Source organism: Vombatus ursinus, unplaced genomic scaffold (genome assembly GCF_900497805.2).
Source record: "Vombatus ursinus unplaced genomic scaffold, bare-nosed wombat genome assembly UNPS02010219.1, whole genome shotgun sequence".
NCBI classification, from domain to species: Eukaryota; Metazoa; Chordata; class Mammalia; order Diprotodontia; family Vombatidae; genus Vombatus; species Vombatus ursinus.
Window position 1 is genome coordinate 10,851,279 of NW_020949997.1, and position 15,679 is coordinate 10,866,957.

Below are 15,679 nucleotides of genomic sequence, written 5' to 3' on the forward strand. Positions count from 1 at the left end.
TTAATAATCACAACTGCGAATGTGAATGGGATGAACTCTTCCATAAAATGGAAGCAGATAGCAGAGTGTATCAAAAACCAGAATCCTACAATATGCTGTTTACGAGAAACACACTTGAAGCAGAGAGACATACACAGAATAATGCTAAGGGGCTGGAGTAGAATCTATTATGCTTCAGCTGAAATTAAAAAAAAAAACAAACAAACAAATCAGGGATAGCAATCCTGATCTCACATAAAGCAAAAGCAAAAATAGAACTAATTAGAAGAGATAAGGTAGGAAACCATATCTTGCTAAAAGGTACTGTGGACAATGAAGTAATATCAATACTAAACACTTACGTACCAAGTGGTATAGCATCCAAATTTTTAAAAGAGAAGTTAAGCGAGTTACAGGTTCCTGACCAAACAAGAAATAGAGAACATTATGAAATGTAAAAGATAATTTTGATTATATTAAATTAAAAAAGCATTTTCACAAACAAAACCAATGCAACCAAGATTAGAAGGAAAGCAGAAAGCTGGGAAATAATCTTTACAACAAGTGTGTCTGATAAAGGCCTTGTTTCTCAAACATATACGGAACTGAGTCAAATTTATAAGAATACAAGCCATTCCCTAATTCATAAATGGTCAAAGGATATGAACAAACAGTTTTCAGATGAAGAAATCAAAGCTAACCATAGCCATATGAGGAAGTGCTCTACCTCACTTTTGATGAGAGAAATGTAAATTAAAACAACTCTGAGGTATCATCTCATATCTATCAGATTGGCTAATATGACAAAAAAGGAAAATGATAAATATTTGCGAGGACTTGGAAAAATTGGCATACTAATAAACCATTAGTGGAGTTGTGAGCTGATCCAACCATTCTGGACAGGAATTTGGAACTATGCTCAAAGGGCAACCAAACTATGCATACCCTTTGATCTAACAATGCCACTACTAGATCTGTATCTCAAAAAGATCATAAAAAAGAGGGAAAGAACTACATGTGCAAACATACTTATAGTAGCCCTTTTCATGGTGGCAAAATCATGTAAATAGAAGGGATTTCCAGCCATTGAGGAACGGCTGAACCAGTTATGGTATATGTATGCGATGGAATATGATTGTGCAATAAGAAATGATGAACAAGAAGATTTCAGAAAAATCTGGAAAGACTTGTAAGAATCAATGCACAGTGAAATGAGCAGAACCAGGGAAGCATTATACACAGTGTCAGCAACATTGTGTGATGATCAACTATGAATGACTCAGCTGTTCTCAGCAACACAATGATCCAAGTACAAAGGGCTCACAAAGGAAAATGCAATCCATAATCCAGATAAAGAACTGATGGATTCTGAATGAAGATCAAAGCATATTTTTTTCACTTACTTTGTTCTTTTTCTTGTTTTTTTCCCTTTTGATCTGTTTCTTCTTTCACAACTGTGACTAATATGGAAATATGTTTTACATGACAGCACGTGTATAACCTATATCAAACTGCCTACCATTTCAGGAAGAGGGGAGGGAAGTGATGAGGAAGAAAAATTTGGAACTCAAAATCCTGTAAAAACGAATGCTAAAAATTGTCTTGACATGTAATTGGGAAAATACTACTCAAGAAGTGAAAAAAAAATAAAAAAAAATTAAGTCAGTCATGTGCTGCACATGAGAAAACTGAATAAATTCATTTACTCTAACCAGACAGTATCAACTCAGGGAATAAGAAACAAATAATAAAATAATTGAATCAATTGGTTAGGATTTTACAAGTGAGAAGTTATGTATTACTCTATTTACGGGGATATCAGATTTCAGAATATCTTCACTTGACAGAAGGGATTAATTTAGATTAATTTAATGAGTTTCAAAAATAAATAATAATGAGAATAATTGCTAATATTTATATAATGTTTAAAGTTTTTCAAAGCGTTTCAAAAATATCTCATTTATCTTCTCAATAAACATATAAAGTAGATGGTATAGTTATCTCCATTTTGCTGATTGGGAAGCTGAGATACAGAGAGGTGAATTTTATTTTCCCAGGGTCACACAGACAATAAGTGTCTGAGACCAGAATTGAACTCAGAACTCCATGATTTCAAGTTCAAAACTCTATCTACTGCACCACCTAGCTAATCTAAAATTTTTCTCTTGGTATGATACACATTGTTTCTTTACTGTGGTCCCCTCCCCTTCAAATCAATTCCCAGAGACTCTGTCTCTGAAATTCATTCATTATTGGCGAAACTGGATAAACATAGCCTAACAGCCAGGCTGAAACTCTGCAGATTCTTTACTGCTTTACACTGCAGGCATAGCTTATTCAAGAAAATCATTATAGATTGTGAAAGGAATAAGGCAGATAAACATATGTGCTCCTGTGTTTGGAAATAAGCTGAATATTCATGTACAAATGACTCTTATGTTCAGAGATTTTTGTCTTTGAGAAAATTAATTCCAAGAATGACTAAACTTTTATGCACATCACATTTCTCTTACACCATAATGACATTAATGCAGTGCCATGGAAAATGTTGATTTATAAAATAATTAGTGGTACTGAAAGGTCATTTGCATAATTCTAGTGGCCCTATTTAAAAAAGCTAAGATTCATGTATCATGGACATAGAAAATGATTATTTTTAAATTACTCATATTTAGACAAAGCTAAAACCCATCTAAATATCTAAGGTATTAAACTTCCAGAAATATATTAGACTTAAGGCTAAATATTAATGCATTGAAATTAAAAAAAATGACAAAATAAATTTAAAAAGCTATATGCCTAAAGAAATTAGAACCTTGGTCTTTATTTTCTTATAGAGAAGCAGCCTGGCGCAGTGGAGAGTGCTGGGATAGAGTCAGTAGGACTTGAGTTCCCACCTCACTTCGATACTCTCTGTATAACACTAATCCAATCATTTATCATCAATATATCTCAAGCCACTCTCTAGGACATGCTCTAGTCTAGTTTCTCACATTGGGAATTACTCCAAAATGATATATTTCCCACATTTTTTGCAATAATCCTTGGGTAAGGACAATATGAGTGTTCCAAAGACAGAGACACAGCATATGGCAATATGTATGTTATATCAAAGAGCTACTTAAGTGATAACTGGAAAAAAAAAAGATAAAATCCTTTTGGTACTGTATTTTTTTTTGTGTTGACTGATTGGAGGAAGATCACATAAGATCAGGGTGGAAAGTGAGGATGGGTAGGATCAAATTATAAAGGGTTTGAAATGTTAGTCAAAGGAATTTCAACTTGACTCAGTAGGCAATAGGGTTTTGCTGCAGGCTTTTAAATAGATATGTGATATGACTATATAAAAGAAACAACTCATACACATGCACACACACACACACACACATACACACACTTTCTGATCCATTACTTCAAAGAGGAAGTGGAGAACTCTTTAATTTCTTTTATTTCAAAAAGAAATAATTCAAGATTGTGGAATACTTTTGCAAAGATCACAGTGCTCCCAGTAGAAAATCTCAATAATCCTCCTTCCACTTCAAGGATTCTTATGAAAATAAAAAATCCATAATAAAATTTTTTCTCTAGTATGGCACTAATTTTTATACTATTCTTTAACTCAGGGAGTGATAATAGCTTTTTATTAGTTTAAAGGTTCCATACTACTTAAATTCCCATTTGTACTCTTTCATATACACCTTCAGGGAACATCACTAGAGGCTAGAAGTAAGAAGAAAGATTCTTGTTAGACTATGGATACTATAGAAGCACAAGTAGAATCATAGAAATGTAGAGTCTTAGAATTAGAAGGGGCATCAATGACTTTCAACTCTAACCTATATCTGAACAAGAATCTCCTTTAAAAACAAATTTGACAACATTTCTAAGCCTTTGCTGGAAGTTCACCAGCTTCTATTTGTTTTACATATCAACCTTGGTCCTTTGTAATTGGAAATTCCATTTGCATTACATTTGGTTTACAGACCATCAAACTGCTCCTATTTGATTTAAGTTGCATCATTGAATATGCTGCTATTTGCATCTAAAAATATTCAATATTCTTGCAAAGTTATTTTTCATCAGTCCATTTTCACCACCTTTTATGCTGCCACATTAGACTTTTACTTGGAGTACCTCAGCAACCTAATCCAGGCTCTGAAATGTAATTTAAGCAGTGAGGGGATGTGACTGCTAGTCTAAGGATAAGGAGGTGTGTTTCCTTGCACTTTTTTTGTGAGAATATTTTGTGACTTTCTTGTGATCAGTGTCTAGTTTCTACTTTCTCATACTACCCTCCAGTTTTTCCAACCAGAAGGAAGGCCATTGGGAATCCTGGCCAGCCCTGTCCAAGGCTGTGGAATCCCTGTTTGCCAGTCAGCTATGCTTAAAGAGCATGCAACAGAAAGTGTTCAGCATTCCTACACCTGTATGGGATTGATAGGGACAGACAGTCTGGGATGAGGATGCCAGGAATGGATATGAAGTCATGAATATGAAATAAAAAGCAAATCACTGGCTTCTCCCTATCAACTTCCAATACCAAGGCTCCTCAAATTCTAAAGTGTCTCATTAACCACTGCCTTACCTCCTTGGGAAAAAAAACAAAAACAAAAAAAAAAACATGAGCTGAGCTCTGGAGATTGGAGATTATTGGGTTGTATGGGACATAGTGTTGTTTTGCTCTGAAAAGTTTCTGTTCATGTCAGGTTAGAATGCTCCCTCCCCCTGCCATAGAGACATTTATGCTTAGAAGAGGGACAATTTAACCTGGAAATTGCAGGGAGCTTCAGGAAGAAGAATGCTAGCTAAACACTTCTTGCCTTCTCTCCTATAAGCTTTGTGGATCATTATGTGCCAATAAATGAAAAGAAAATTGAGATGACTAAGAAGACACATACTACCATGGAGACATGCTGCACAACTGGAAGAAAAAGGGAGATGGATGGGACAGGAGAGATCTCTACCTGTCTCTTCTTAACAAGCAGCACACAGAACTAGTTATCCATTAAAAAGAAAGTCATTAGCTTATAGAGATGTCATTACCCTCAAGTGATTCTTTTATCTTTTAGGGGCAGAGAAGGGCATACTATATAATGGTTAGCATTTACATAGCACTTTAAGGCATATGATACTTACAAGGACCCTGTGAGTAGGTGCTGTTATTTTCCCTATTTTACAGATGAAGAAACTGAGACTTAAAGAAGTTAAGGGATTTGTCCAGAATCACACAGCTAGTAAGCATCAGAGGTAAGATTTGAAGTTAGGTCTTCCTGCTTCCAGTTCCGGTCCTATGCACCTAGTCACCACCTAGCTGCCCTATTAGGCCCTGACCTGCCCACAACCAATGCATCTGGGATTATTGACCATAGCCAATTCCCACCCCTTTATCCTTTATAAAAACCTGAATGAACCACTTTTCTTTTAGTCTTCCTTATTACAACTTTGTTGTACCGCAGTACATTGCCTAATGGGGGACCTCTTACCTTCTCAACTGGGTACCTGTTAGTGGGTCTGAACAGTTATTCAGAAATAGAGGCTATTTTAATATCACCCTCAGCAATTGGATGACTTTATTTTATTTATTTATTTATTTATTTATTTATTTATTTATTTTTGGTGAGGTAATTGGGGTTAAGTGACTTGCCCAGAGTCGCATAGCTTGTGACTGTTATGTGTCTGAGGTCAGATTTGAACTCAGGTCCTCCTGACTCCAAGTTCAGTGCCCTATCCACTGTGCCCCTTAGCTGTCCTAAGGATGACTTTATTTTCACTGTTCAGAGGTGTGCAGCTAGGCAACCTAATGGATAGAGGATTAGAATTCAGGAAGAACTGAATTCAAATCTTTCTTTAAGCGCTTAATATCATTGTCACTCTGGGAAAGTGACCCCCACAGCCCCAGTTTACTCATCTGTAAAAGGGAGATAGTGACTGCATTTATCTTAGAGGGTTGTTATGAGATCAAGTTAGATAGCATGTGTAAAGCACTTTGTAAATCTTAAAGCGGTAAATAAATGAAATTATTATGATTATATATATATGTGTATATGTACATATGTATGAACATGTATCTATGTATATATATATGTATATATATATATATATACATAAAAGATTTATCAAGCTTTCCTGTTCTTAAAAATATTATTTTCTTTTTTTTTTTTCTTGGTGAGGCGATCAGGGTTAAGTGATTTGCCCAAGGTCACACACCTAGTAAGTGTTAAGTGTCTGAAGCTGGAGTTGAACTCAGGTCCTCCTGACTACAAGGCCAGAGATCTATTCACTGTGCCACCTAGCTGCCCTCTTACAAATATTTCTAAAGGGTAATGGCAAGATAGTGAAGAAAGAAGACTTTTATAGTTGCTAAGGGATGATGAAATATTGAACATACTCAAAAGTAATTCAGTCTTTATTCCCTAAGTGCACTCTTCATCTGCCCTGGGCTTACCTGCTTTGCCCTATTCTCCAGATTTTTCCTCTGACAAGTGCGTATCTCCCTTTCCCTCAGACACAAGTTGAATGAGGTCACTTCAGGTTACACTGCTAAAAACTTCATCAGGCGTGTGCATTGAGGTAAGAGAACTGAGCTTTGCACCGTGATTGTGTTTTTACATTACCTCATGGGACAAGTAAAAGGCAGCAATTCCCAAAGGCCAGAAGCAGCAGAGCATGGAGAAAACACTGAGGCCCAGATGATCCCGTGGAGGCATCATCAGAAAGTTGTCCTCGCTCTCTGTGTCACTTGAATAGTCACTCTGGAATAGCAAAGGGAGGAGGGATAAGAAGATGGGGAAGAGAGAAAACACTGGTTAATGACAACATTGACCAATAAGTATTCGCTGAAGCCTATTAGGTACTATGTACTGTGCTATGGGCTATGTGTTTAAGCACAAAGAATAAAACAATATCTAATTAGGGGAGACAACAAATGGTTATATGAATACATATATTGTAAAGTGAATAAATATAAATATATACGAATTAGTTAAATAAAAGGTAGTTTAAGAATGAGGACACTAGCAATAGTGTGCATCAGAAAATTCTTCATATAAAAGATGGTACCTGACCTCCATCACAAAGGAAAAAACAGATGCTGTGAAGAGAGGATATTAGAAAGGACCATGAAATTCTGAGCTTGGGGAACAGCTGGTGGTGGGGGCAAGGAGGGGGAGATTCCAGCCACTGTGATAAGCGCTTTTTACTGATATTATCTCATTTGACCCTCACAACAACCTTGAGAGGTAGATGCTATTATTATCTCCATTTTACAATTGAAGAAACTGAGGCAAACATAAGTGACTTGTCTGAAGTAACATAGCTGGAAAGTATCTGAGACTGGATTTGAACTCAGGTCTTCCTGATTCCAGGCCCAATGATCTGTCCCATTGTACTACTAGTGCAAAAGTATGGAACTGGGAGGAGTGTTGTATGTGACAAGGCCAGCTTGGCAGGATTGCAGAATATGGGAGGGCGAGTAATAGGCATCATTGGAAATCTCGGGGACCTTAAACTCTTGAGGAATCACAGAATCATAGAATTTCAGAGCTGGGAATGATGCCAGAGATAGTTTTATTCAACCCATATCTGATCAAGGATACTTTTTACATTTTTCAACAACATATTCTCCAAGGACTGCTTGAAACACTTTAGTGACAGGGAGCCCACTCCCACCCTTGGATGCCCAGGCCACTGTTGGGTGTCTTTATGGGTTTGGAAGATTTTCCTAACATTAAGAATGAATTGCCTTTATACAATTTTACCAATTTTTTTAAAGTAGTCCCCCAGATCTCAAGCAGAAAAAATTCCTATTTTTTCCTATTCCTTAAAGTACTAGACAACTATTGTGAAGTCTTCCCTAAGTCTTATGTCATGTTGACATCTTTAGGTCCCAGGCAAATAGTCTATTCAAGTTGAGGTTGAGGTGGGAGATTCTTAAATATTTAATCCTAGTCAGTCAAGTTATTTCTTTAATCAGAGAATTACAGAATTAGAACTCAAAGGGGCCTTATAGGCAATCAAGTCCAGCCCATTCACTTTATATATGATGAAACTGTGACTCAGACATGTTAAACGGCTAGTATAAGTCAGAGGCTGGATTTGAACACAATTCTTCACATTCTAAGCACAGCATTTTATAGATGACATCACATTGTACATATGTATCACATTATTCAGTAGAAGTTAATCACAGATATTTTATTTCAACTTCTTTCATGATATGAGAATTCAAGTATGAAAATTAATTAAAAAATTCTTATATGAGCAGTTCCATTCTTTTGGGAGTCATTTTTCCTTATCCAAAAATTTGTTATCAAAGGTTGTCAAACAAAGACTAGAAACCAGACATTGACACATAAATGTATCTTGTTGCTCTCATTCTTACTGGTTTCCCATGATTTATGAGTCAGTTTGGGATCTATGTGTACGGAAAGATTTTATTTGGGACTATATTGAAGATAAATTTTGCTACAGAGTTCATTTCCTATAAAAAAAAATACTTGAATGAGTGCTTTCCTGTGATATATTTGTCACTGCCTTCCTTAGGAAGTGATTTACCTGCCCTTTGTGAGATGACAGCAACTGCTGTTAAGCCAGTATTCTGTAAATGCTGGCCCCAGATGCATCATTCATTTTTCTTCAGAAACCCCAAGCTGTTTGGGCAGGTGGTCTTGGAATATAAAAGAGATAAAATGTTCTAGTGTACAGGAAACTAGGTTTGGAGTTCAAGGATCTAAAATCAAGTCCTACCTGGGCCAGTTATTAACTATGTGGCCTTAGAAAAGTCATTTAACTTCTCTGAAATTTAGTTTTATCATTTGTAAAGACAGAATTAGCCTACTTACTCTGTGGTTATTGTAATTCTAGGTAATCTGCTAAGGAGAAATATATAAACTTTCAGTGACAACACTTGTATCTGTCTGTCCCTCTCTCTGGTTGATCCCTGTTTCCAGACCCACATCAGGAAAATGCATAGAAAAGCCCTGACTTCAGCATTAGTACACTAGAACACATCCGCACAAACTACAGAGTCACAATGATGAAAACTCCCCTACTGTTTGTGTATGTGTGCACTCATGTCCCTAGGTACACACAGGTGAGAGAGAGAGTTGGGTGTGAAATCATTTGACCTGTGTTCAAGTACTTCTTCTGATACCTACTAGCTTTGTGACCTTGGGGAAGTCATTTGGCCTCCATAGTACCCATCCTTAATCTAGAATAGTGGGTTAGATGAGATGATGTCTTAGGTCCCTTCCAATTCTAAATCCTTTGATCTAAAACAAAATATTTTGTTTGTTTGTTTGTTTTTTAATGTGAGACTGGACTTGAAACAACTAACATATTTCAAAAAACAACCTTATGATTTAAAGTATAAATTTTGAGTTCCTAAAAAAAACTTCCCAACTTTTTGGTGTGCATAACCCAGAGAAAAGAATTATTCATGTGACTGTTTGGGATGCAATTATGAATGTACTACATACTTTTTCATAAAAATAGTTAGAATGCTTTAAAAATTGTATGATCAACCTTTTAAAACTCCATGAACCAATTTTTGACCTAAAAATGTTAAAATGACTAATTCTTTTATGAAAACACATAGAGTACCTTCTCTCAACATAAGCTATCATTTTTCCAGTTTCAAGAATCACATAATACCCAGGCGTCAACCCTGTGTCAGAGTAATTTCCATTCTTTCTGCTGTGCCACATTCTTTCCCATATGGTATTTCAAAACAGTAGCATCAAATGAAGATTACCATCATTACATCTAGTACAGAAGGAAGAACTTAGGAACATACAGGAATGAATAATTCATTAAGTTTATAGACCTTAAACCTTCCAGGTGGGGTTGTCCCATTTTTTTTTGTCACATCTCTGAATGCCTCCATCTTTTATGTGAATGAAGAATGTGTAACACTCAGGGCTTCCAGACAGCTTCTGGGGGTTTAGACAGCTGTGTGTATTCCCATACAGTAACTCCTCCAAAGAAAGCAGCTTCTGTGCACTGAACTATCACACTCAGTCTATGGAATCTTAAGATGTACAACTGTTGAATCAGAATGGAAAACTGAAGTGGAGATTACTGGATTTATCTATCATTCATTTCATTAATTCACTCAAAGTAGATAATTTGATAAAGATGGAATCTTTTGTTTGTTTTTAATCTTTGTGTTGTTGTTGTTTTGTTTTTCTGTGAACATGAGATTTCACCATGTAGGGAATATCTAGAGAGGAAATTGCTTCCACTAGAGCTTATTAACTACTCTTAGATCCTCTTTCATCCCAGCCTCCTAGGTTCTTCAAGTTTCAGCTAAAGTTCCATTGTCTGCAGGAAGTCCTTCTTAATCTTCCTTAACTTTTGTGTCTTCCATCTAAGATTATCCTCAATTTACCCTTTATACATCTTATTTGTAGATAGTTATTTGCATGCTGTCTCTCTTATTAGACTATGAAGTCCTTGAGAGTGAGGACTGTTTTTTTTTTACTTTTCTTGTACCTCTAGCACTTAGCACAATCCCTTATACATAACAGGGCACTTTTAAAAGGCATAACAAGTTTTATATATATCTATATCTATCTATCTATCTATCTATTTATGTGTGTGTATGTGTATATGTATATATATATACACATATAATAGATTGTAGTTTCATAGACAATCATCTTTTTAATTATTATTATGATACATTATGGAAATGCTTGTTTTATTCCATTAATTAAAAATAAAATAAAATTTGAAAAATATTAAATAATAAATGCTAGAGGGGAGGAGCCAAGGTGACAGAGTAAAGGCAAGGACTCACCTGAGCTCCCCCCAAACCTCTTCAAATGCCTTTAAAAATGACTCTAAACAAATTCTAGAGCAGCAGAATCCACAAAAAGATGGAGTAAAACAAATTTCCCGCCCAAGACAACTTGGAACGTCAACAGGAAAGGTCTGCTGCACCAGGGTGAGATAGGCACACAGTCCAGAACAGGCCACACTAAAGCAGACCAGGATCCAGCAAACTCAGAGCAGGTCTCTGGTCAACTGAATCACTGGTGACTGAATAACTGGTAGCAGGGGCAGTTTCCAGACCTCTCAGCCCACAGATGCCAAAGACAAGTTGGAAAGTCAACAGGAAAGATTAGTTGCACCTGGGTGAGAGTGGAGACCAGTCAAGCACAGGCTGTGCCAGCATAGCCCTGGCCCCAAGAAACCAGGAGTAAGTATTGGGAGTGACTGAATCCACAGTGGCAGCAACAGTGGTAGCAGCTGGTTCTGGAGCTCTCAGCCCATAAATCGTAAGGGAGTTGAACAACTGGTCAGAAGGATATTACAGGGAGCTCTTTGCTAGCAGTGAGGCAGGACTCTGTTGCTTTGCCCATAGGCAGATTTGGGTCATAGTCCTGGGTGGCAGTCCCAGGGTGAGGAGGAGCACATAGCATAGCAGAGTTTGTGGTTGCAGTGGAGAGGGGACTCTCCTCACAGTTGCAGGGCGGAAAAGAGGGCTTGTGGTCACTCATAGACCAGAGCACAGACCAGGAGAGGAGCAAACACCTCTCCTTAGATCATACCAAATTGGAAGAACAGAAAACTTACAGGTTCCTAGAAGTGTCTTTGAAAATAACTGCACAAAACCCCTGAAGCTTGGGACAGTTCATCCCCCTCCCCCATACAGAGAACCCTACCTTAACAAAGAGTTAAAAAGTCAAGTAATAGGCTAGGAAATGAACAGATAATGGAAAAAAAAACCCTCTTACTATAGAATCTTATTTTGGTGACAAGAAAGATCAAAACATAAACTCACAGAATGAAGTCAAAGCTCCTATATCCGAAGCTTCCAAGAAAAATATGAATTGGTCTTAGGCCAGGGAAGAGCTCAAAAAGGATTTTGAAAATCAAATAAGAGAGATAGAGGAAAAATTGGGAAGAGAAGAAAATCATGAAAAACAAGTCAACAGCTTGGTAAAGGAGACACAAAAAAATACTGAAGAAAATAAAGCTTTGAAAAACAAACTAGGCCAAATGCTAAAAGAGGTACAAAAAGCCAAGTGAGGAGAAGAATGCCTTAAAAAGCAGAATTGCCAAATGGAAAAGGAGGTCTAAAAGCTCACTGAAGAAAATAATTCCTTAAAAATTAGAATGGAGCAAAAGGAAGCTAATGACTTTATGAGAAATCAAGAAACAAAACAAAACCAAAAGAATGAAAAAAATAGAAGACAATGTGAAATATAGGAAAAACAACTGACCTAGAAAATAGATCCAGGAGAGATAATTTAGAAATTATTGGACAACCTGAAGGCCATGATGAAAAAATGAGTGTAGACATCATCTTTCAAGAAATTATCAAGGACAACTGCTCTGACATTCTAGAACCAGAGGGTAAAATAGAAATTGAAAGAATCCACTGATCACCTCCTATAAGAGATCCACAAATGAAAACTGCCAGGAATATCATAGACAAATTCTGGAGTTCCCAGGTCAAGGAGAATATATTGCAAGCAGCCGGAAAGAAGTAATTCAAGTATGGTGGAACCACAGTCAGGATAACACAAGGCTTAGCATCTTCTATATTAAAGGATCAGAGGGCTTGGAATATGATATTCCAGAGGGCAAGGGAGATAAGATCACAACCAAGAGTCACCTACCCAGCAAAACTGAGTATACTCCTTCAGGGGAAAAATGGACATTCAGTGAGACAGAGGACTTTCAAGCGTTCTTGATGAAAAATCCAGAGTATTAGTGTAATTAGGAGTAAACATAGACAGAGGACACAAGTGTGAGTTGAATATGAAGGGATGATATATAAAAAATAAAATTAAGAAGGGAGAGAGGAATGTACTGGTAGAAAAAAAAGGAGAGGTAGAATGGGGTAAATAATCTCACATAAAAATGCAAAAAATAGCTTTTACAGTGGAGGTAAAGTGGAGGGGAGGGAGAGTGAGTGCACCTTACTCTCATCAGAATTGGCACAAAGAGGAAATAACATACACACACAATTGAGTACAGAAATCTATCTTACCCTACAGGAGAGTAGGAGGGGAAGGGGATAAGAGAAGGGGGGTGGTGATAGAAGGGAGGGCAGGTTGAGGGAGGGGGTAGTCAGAAGCAAAACACTTTAGAGGAAGGACAGGGTGAAAGGAGAGAGAGAGTAGAATAAATGGGGGGATAGGATGGAGGAAAATACAGTTTTTGTGGTTTTTCCCTTTTATTCTGATTCTTCCTTCACAACATGACTAATGTGGAAATATATCTAATAGGATTTTACATGTATAGCCTATGTCAGATTGCATGCCATCTTGGGGTGGGGGGAGAAGGGGGAGGTAGAAAAAATTTGGAACTCAAAATATTATAAAAGTGAAGGTTGAAAACTATCTTTACATGTAATTGGAAAAAATAAAATACTATTTAGTAGAAAAAATAAATAAATGCTAGTTGGCTGTCTCTGCAATTTTTGTTCTTTGAGAGTTGCCCAGGGGTACTCATCAATTAATTAATTGAGTTATCCATGATCACATAGTATATGTCAGAAGAAAGATTTGGAACCAGGTCTTTCTGATTCCACAGCATTTCATTTATCCATAATTTCAAAGTCTCTTTCAAAGATTAGCTATAAAATAACATTCCACAATGGGCAATAGAGAATCATAAATCTAGGGCTAGGAAAAAAACAAACAAACAAAAAACCTTACAAAGCTTATCTATTCCATGTCCTTAATTTTATACAAAAGAAACTAAGGATCAAATACTAAGGAGGTTATGTGCCTCACCCAAAGTGACAAAGATAATATGAAGCAGAAATATGATTTAGACCTAGGTTCTTTGACTCCAAACAACACTCTACACCACATTATGTTCGCTCTGATGCTTGTGGAATGTTTAAATTATTGATGAGAAATAAGCAAAGAATGAGCAGTATGACAAGAGTTAATAAAAGGTTGGTTTTGGACTCAGGAAGACCTGGGTTGAAGTCCTGTCTTTAACATACATTAGTATAGATAAATCAGGCAATTTCAAATCAGCCCTCCAGTAAACTCTCTAAAATTATGAAAGGTGAGCTGATACGACAACAAATTTGGAAATGTGAGGGATTTTGGAGGTCATTCAGTTGTCAAGCTGCATCTTGCAAAACTGTTGAGTAGTGCACAACCTAGATTAAAATGCAATTGAAAAATAATTTAAAAAATAAATAAAAAATAAAACATAAAATATAAAATGTTGATTTATGGTTTTCTAAGGAAATATGTGGCCCCCAGGGATCTTTTTCTATGTGAGTTTAACAGCATGGATCTAGTCTAATCTTTTCGTTTTATAGACAAGAAAACAGCTTCAGAGAGGTTTAGTTGTTGTTATGTTGAGGGATTTTCCAAACTGAGAGCTCCCCACATTGGAAGGATTTCAGAAAAGAATATCCATCCCTCAAATAAAATAAACCAACAAACATCCTACCACAAACAACAGCAAAACAAACAACAAAACCAAGGATTTCTTTTCTCTGTACTCAATACTTACAAAGGTGTGGGGCTGATGATTGAATAGAACTTAAATTGCAAACTTTTTTTTTTTTAAAGTCAACAGAGGCCTCTTAGATGGGCAGCTAGGTGGCTCAGTGGATAGAGTGCTAGGCCTGGAGTCAGAAAGACTCATTTCTGTGAGTTCAAATCTGGCCTCAGACACTTACTAGCTGCACTACCCTGGTCAAGGCACTTAACCCTATTTGCCTCAGTTTCCTCATCTGGAAAATGAGCTGGAGGAGAAAATGACAAACCACTCCAGTACCTTTGCCAAGAAAACCCCTAACTGGGTCACAAAGAGTCAGACATGACTGAAAAATGACTGAACAAGAACAGGCCTCTTATTTTTTTGTTTAGATTCATTAATTTATTTATTTTTAGTTTTCAACATTCACTTCCACAAGATTTTGAGTTCCAAAGTTTCTCCCCATCTCATCCCACACCCAACCCCAAGACAGCATGCATTCTGAATACCCTTTGCCCTAATCTGCCCTCCCTTCTATCTTTACCTTACCCTTCTCTTATCCCCTTCCTCTTCTATTTTCCTGTAGGACAGGATTGATTTCTATACCCCATCACCTGTATATCTTATTTCCAAGTTGCATGTGAAAACAATTTTTTAACATTTGTTTTTAAAACTTTGGCTTCCAAATTTTCTCCCTTCCTCCCTCCCCACCCACCCTCATGTATAGTACTGCCAAATACTTCCATAGTAGTCATGCTGTGGAAAACTACATTTTCCTTCATCCTATCCCACTCTCCCCCGCCCTCCATTTATTCTATTCTCTCTTTTGATGCTGTCCCTCCTCCGAGGTGTTTGCTTCTGATTACCCCCTCTCCCAATCTGCCCTCCCTTCTATCATCCCCCTGCTCTCTTATCCCTTTCCCCCCTATTTTCCTGTAGGGTAAGATAGCTTTCCATACGCAATTGAGTGTGTATGTTATTCCCTTCTTAAGTCACATCCAATGAGAATAAGATTCACTCATTCTCTCTCACCTTCCCCCGTTTCCCCTCCACTGTAAAAGCTTTTTCTTGTCTGTTTTGTGTGAGATAATTTACCCCATTCTACCTCTCCCTTTTTCCTCCCAGTATAATCCTCTCACCCTTTAATTTTATTCTTCAGCTGTCACCCATTCATCTTCAACTCACCCTATGCCCTTTATCTATCTATCTATCTATCTATCTATCTATCTATCTATCTATCTAT

The 15,679-nt window shown here is 36.9% G+C and overlaps 1 protein-coding gene across 2 annotated transcripts in view; it reads right to left on the reverse strand.

The window, feature by feature from the left end:
- The window catches only part of SYNDIG1 (synapse differentiation inducing 1), a 287,258-nt gene that overhangs the window by 119,025 nt on the left and 152,554 nt on the right, over nucleotides 1–15,679 (reverse strand). For both annotated transcript variants that reach the window (XM_027853942.1, XM_027853943.1), the window contains exon 4: nucleotides 6,594–6,731. In XM_027853942.1, the coding sequence (XP_027709743.1) occupies nucleotides 6,594–6,731 (138 nt within the window). The remainder of the gene's footprint in view (nucleotides 1–6,593; nucleotides 6,732–15,679) is intronic.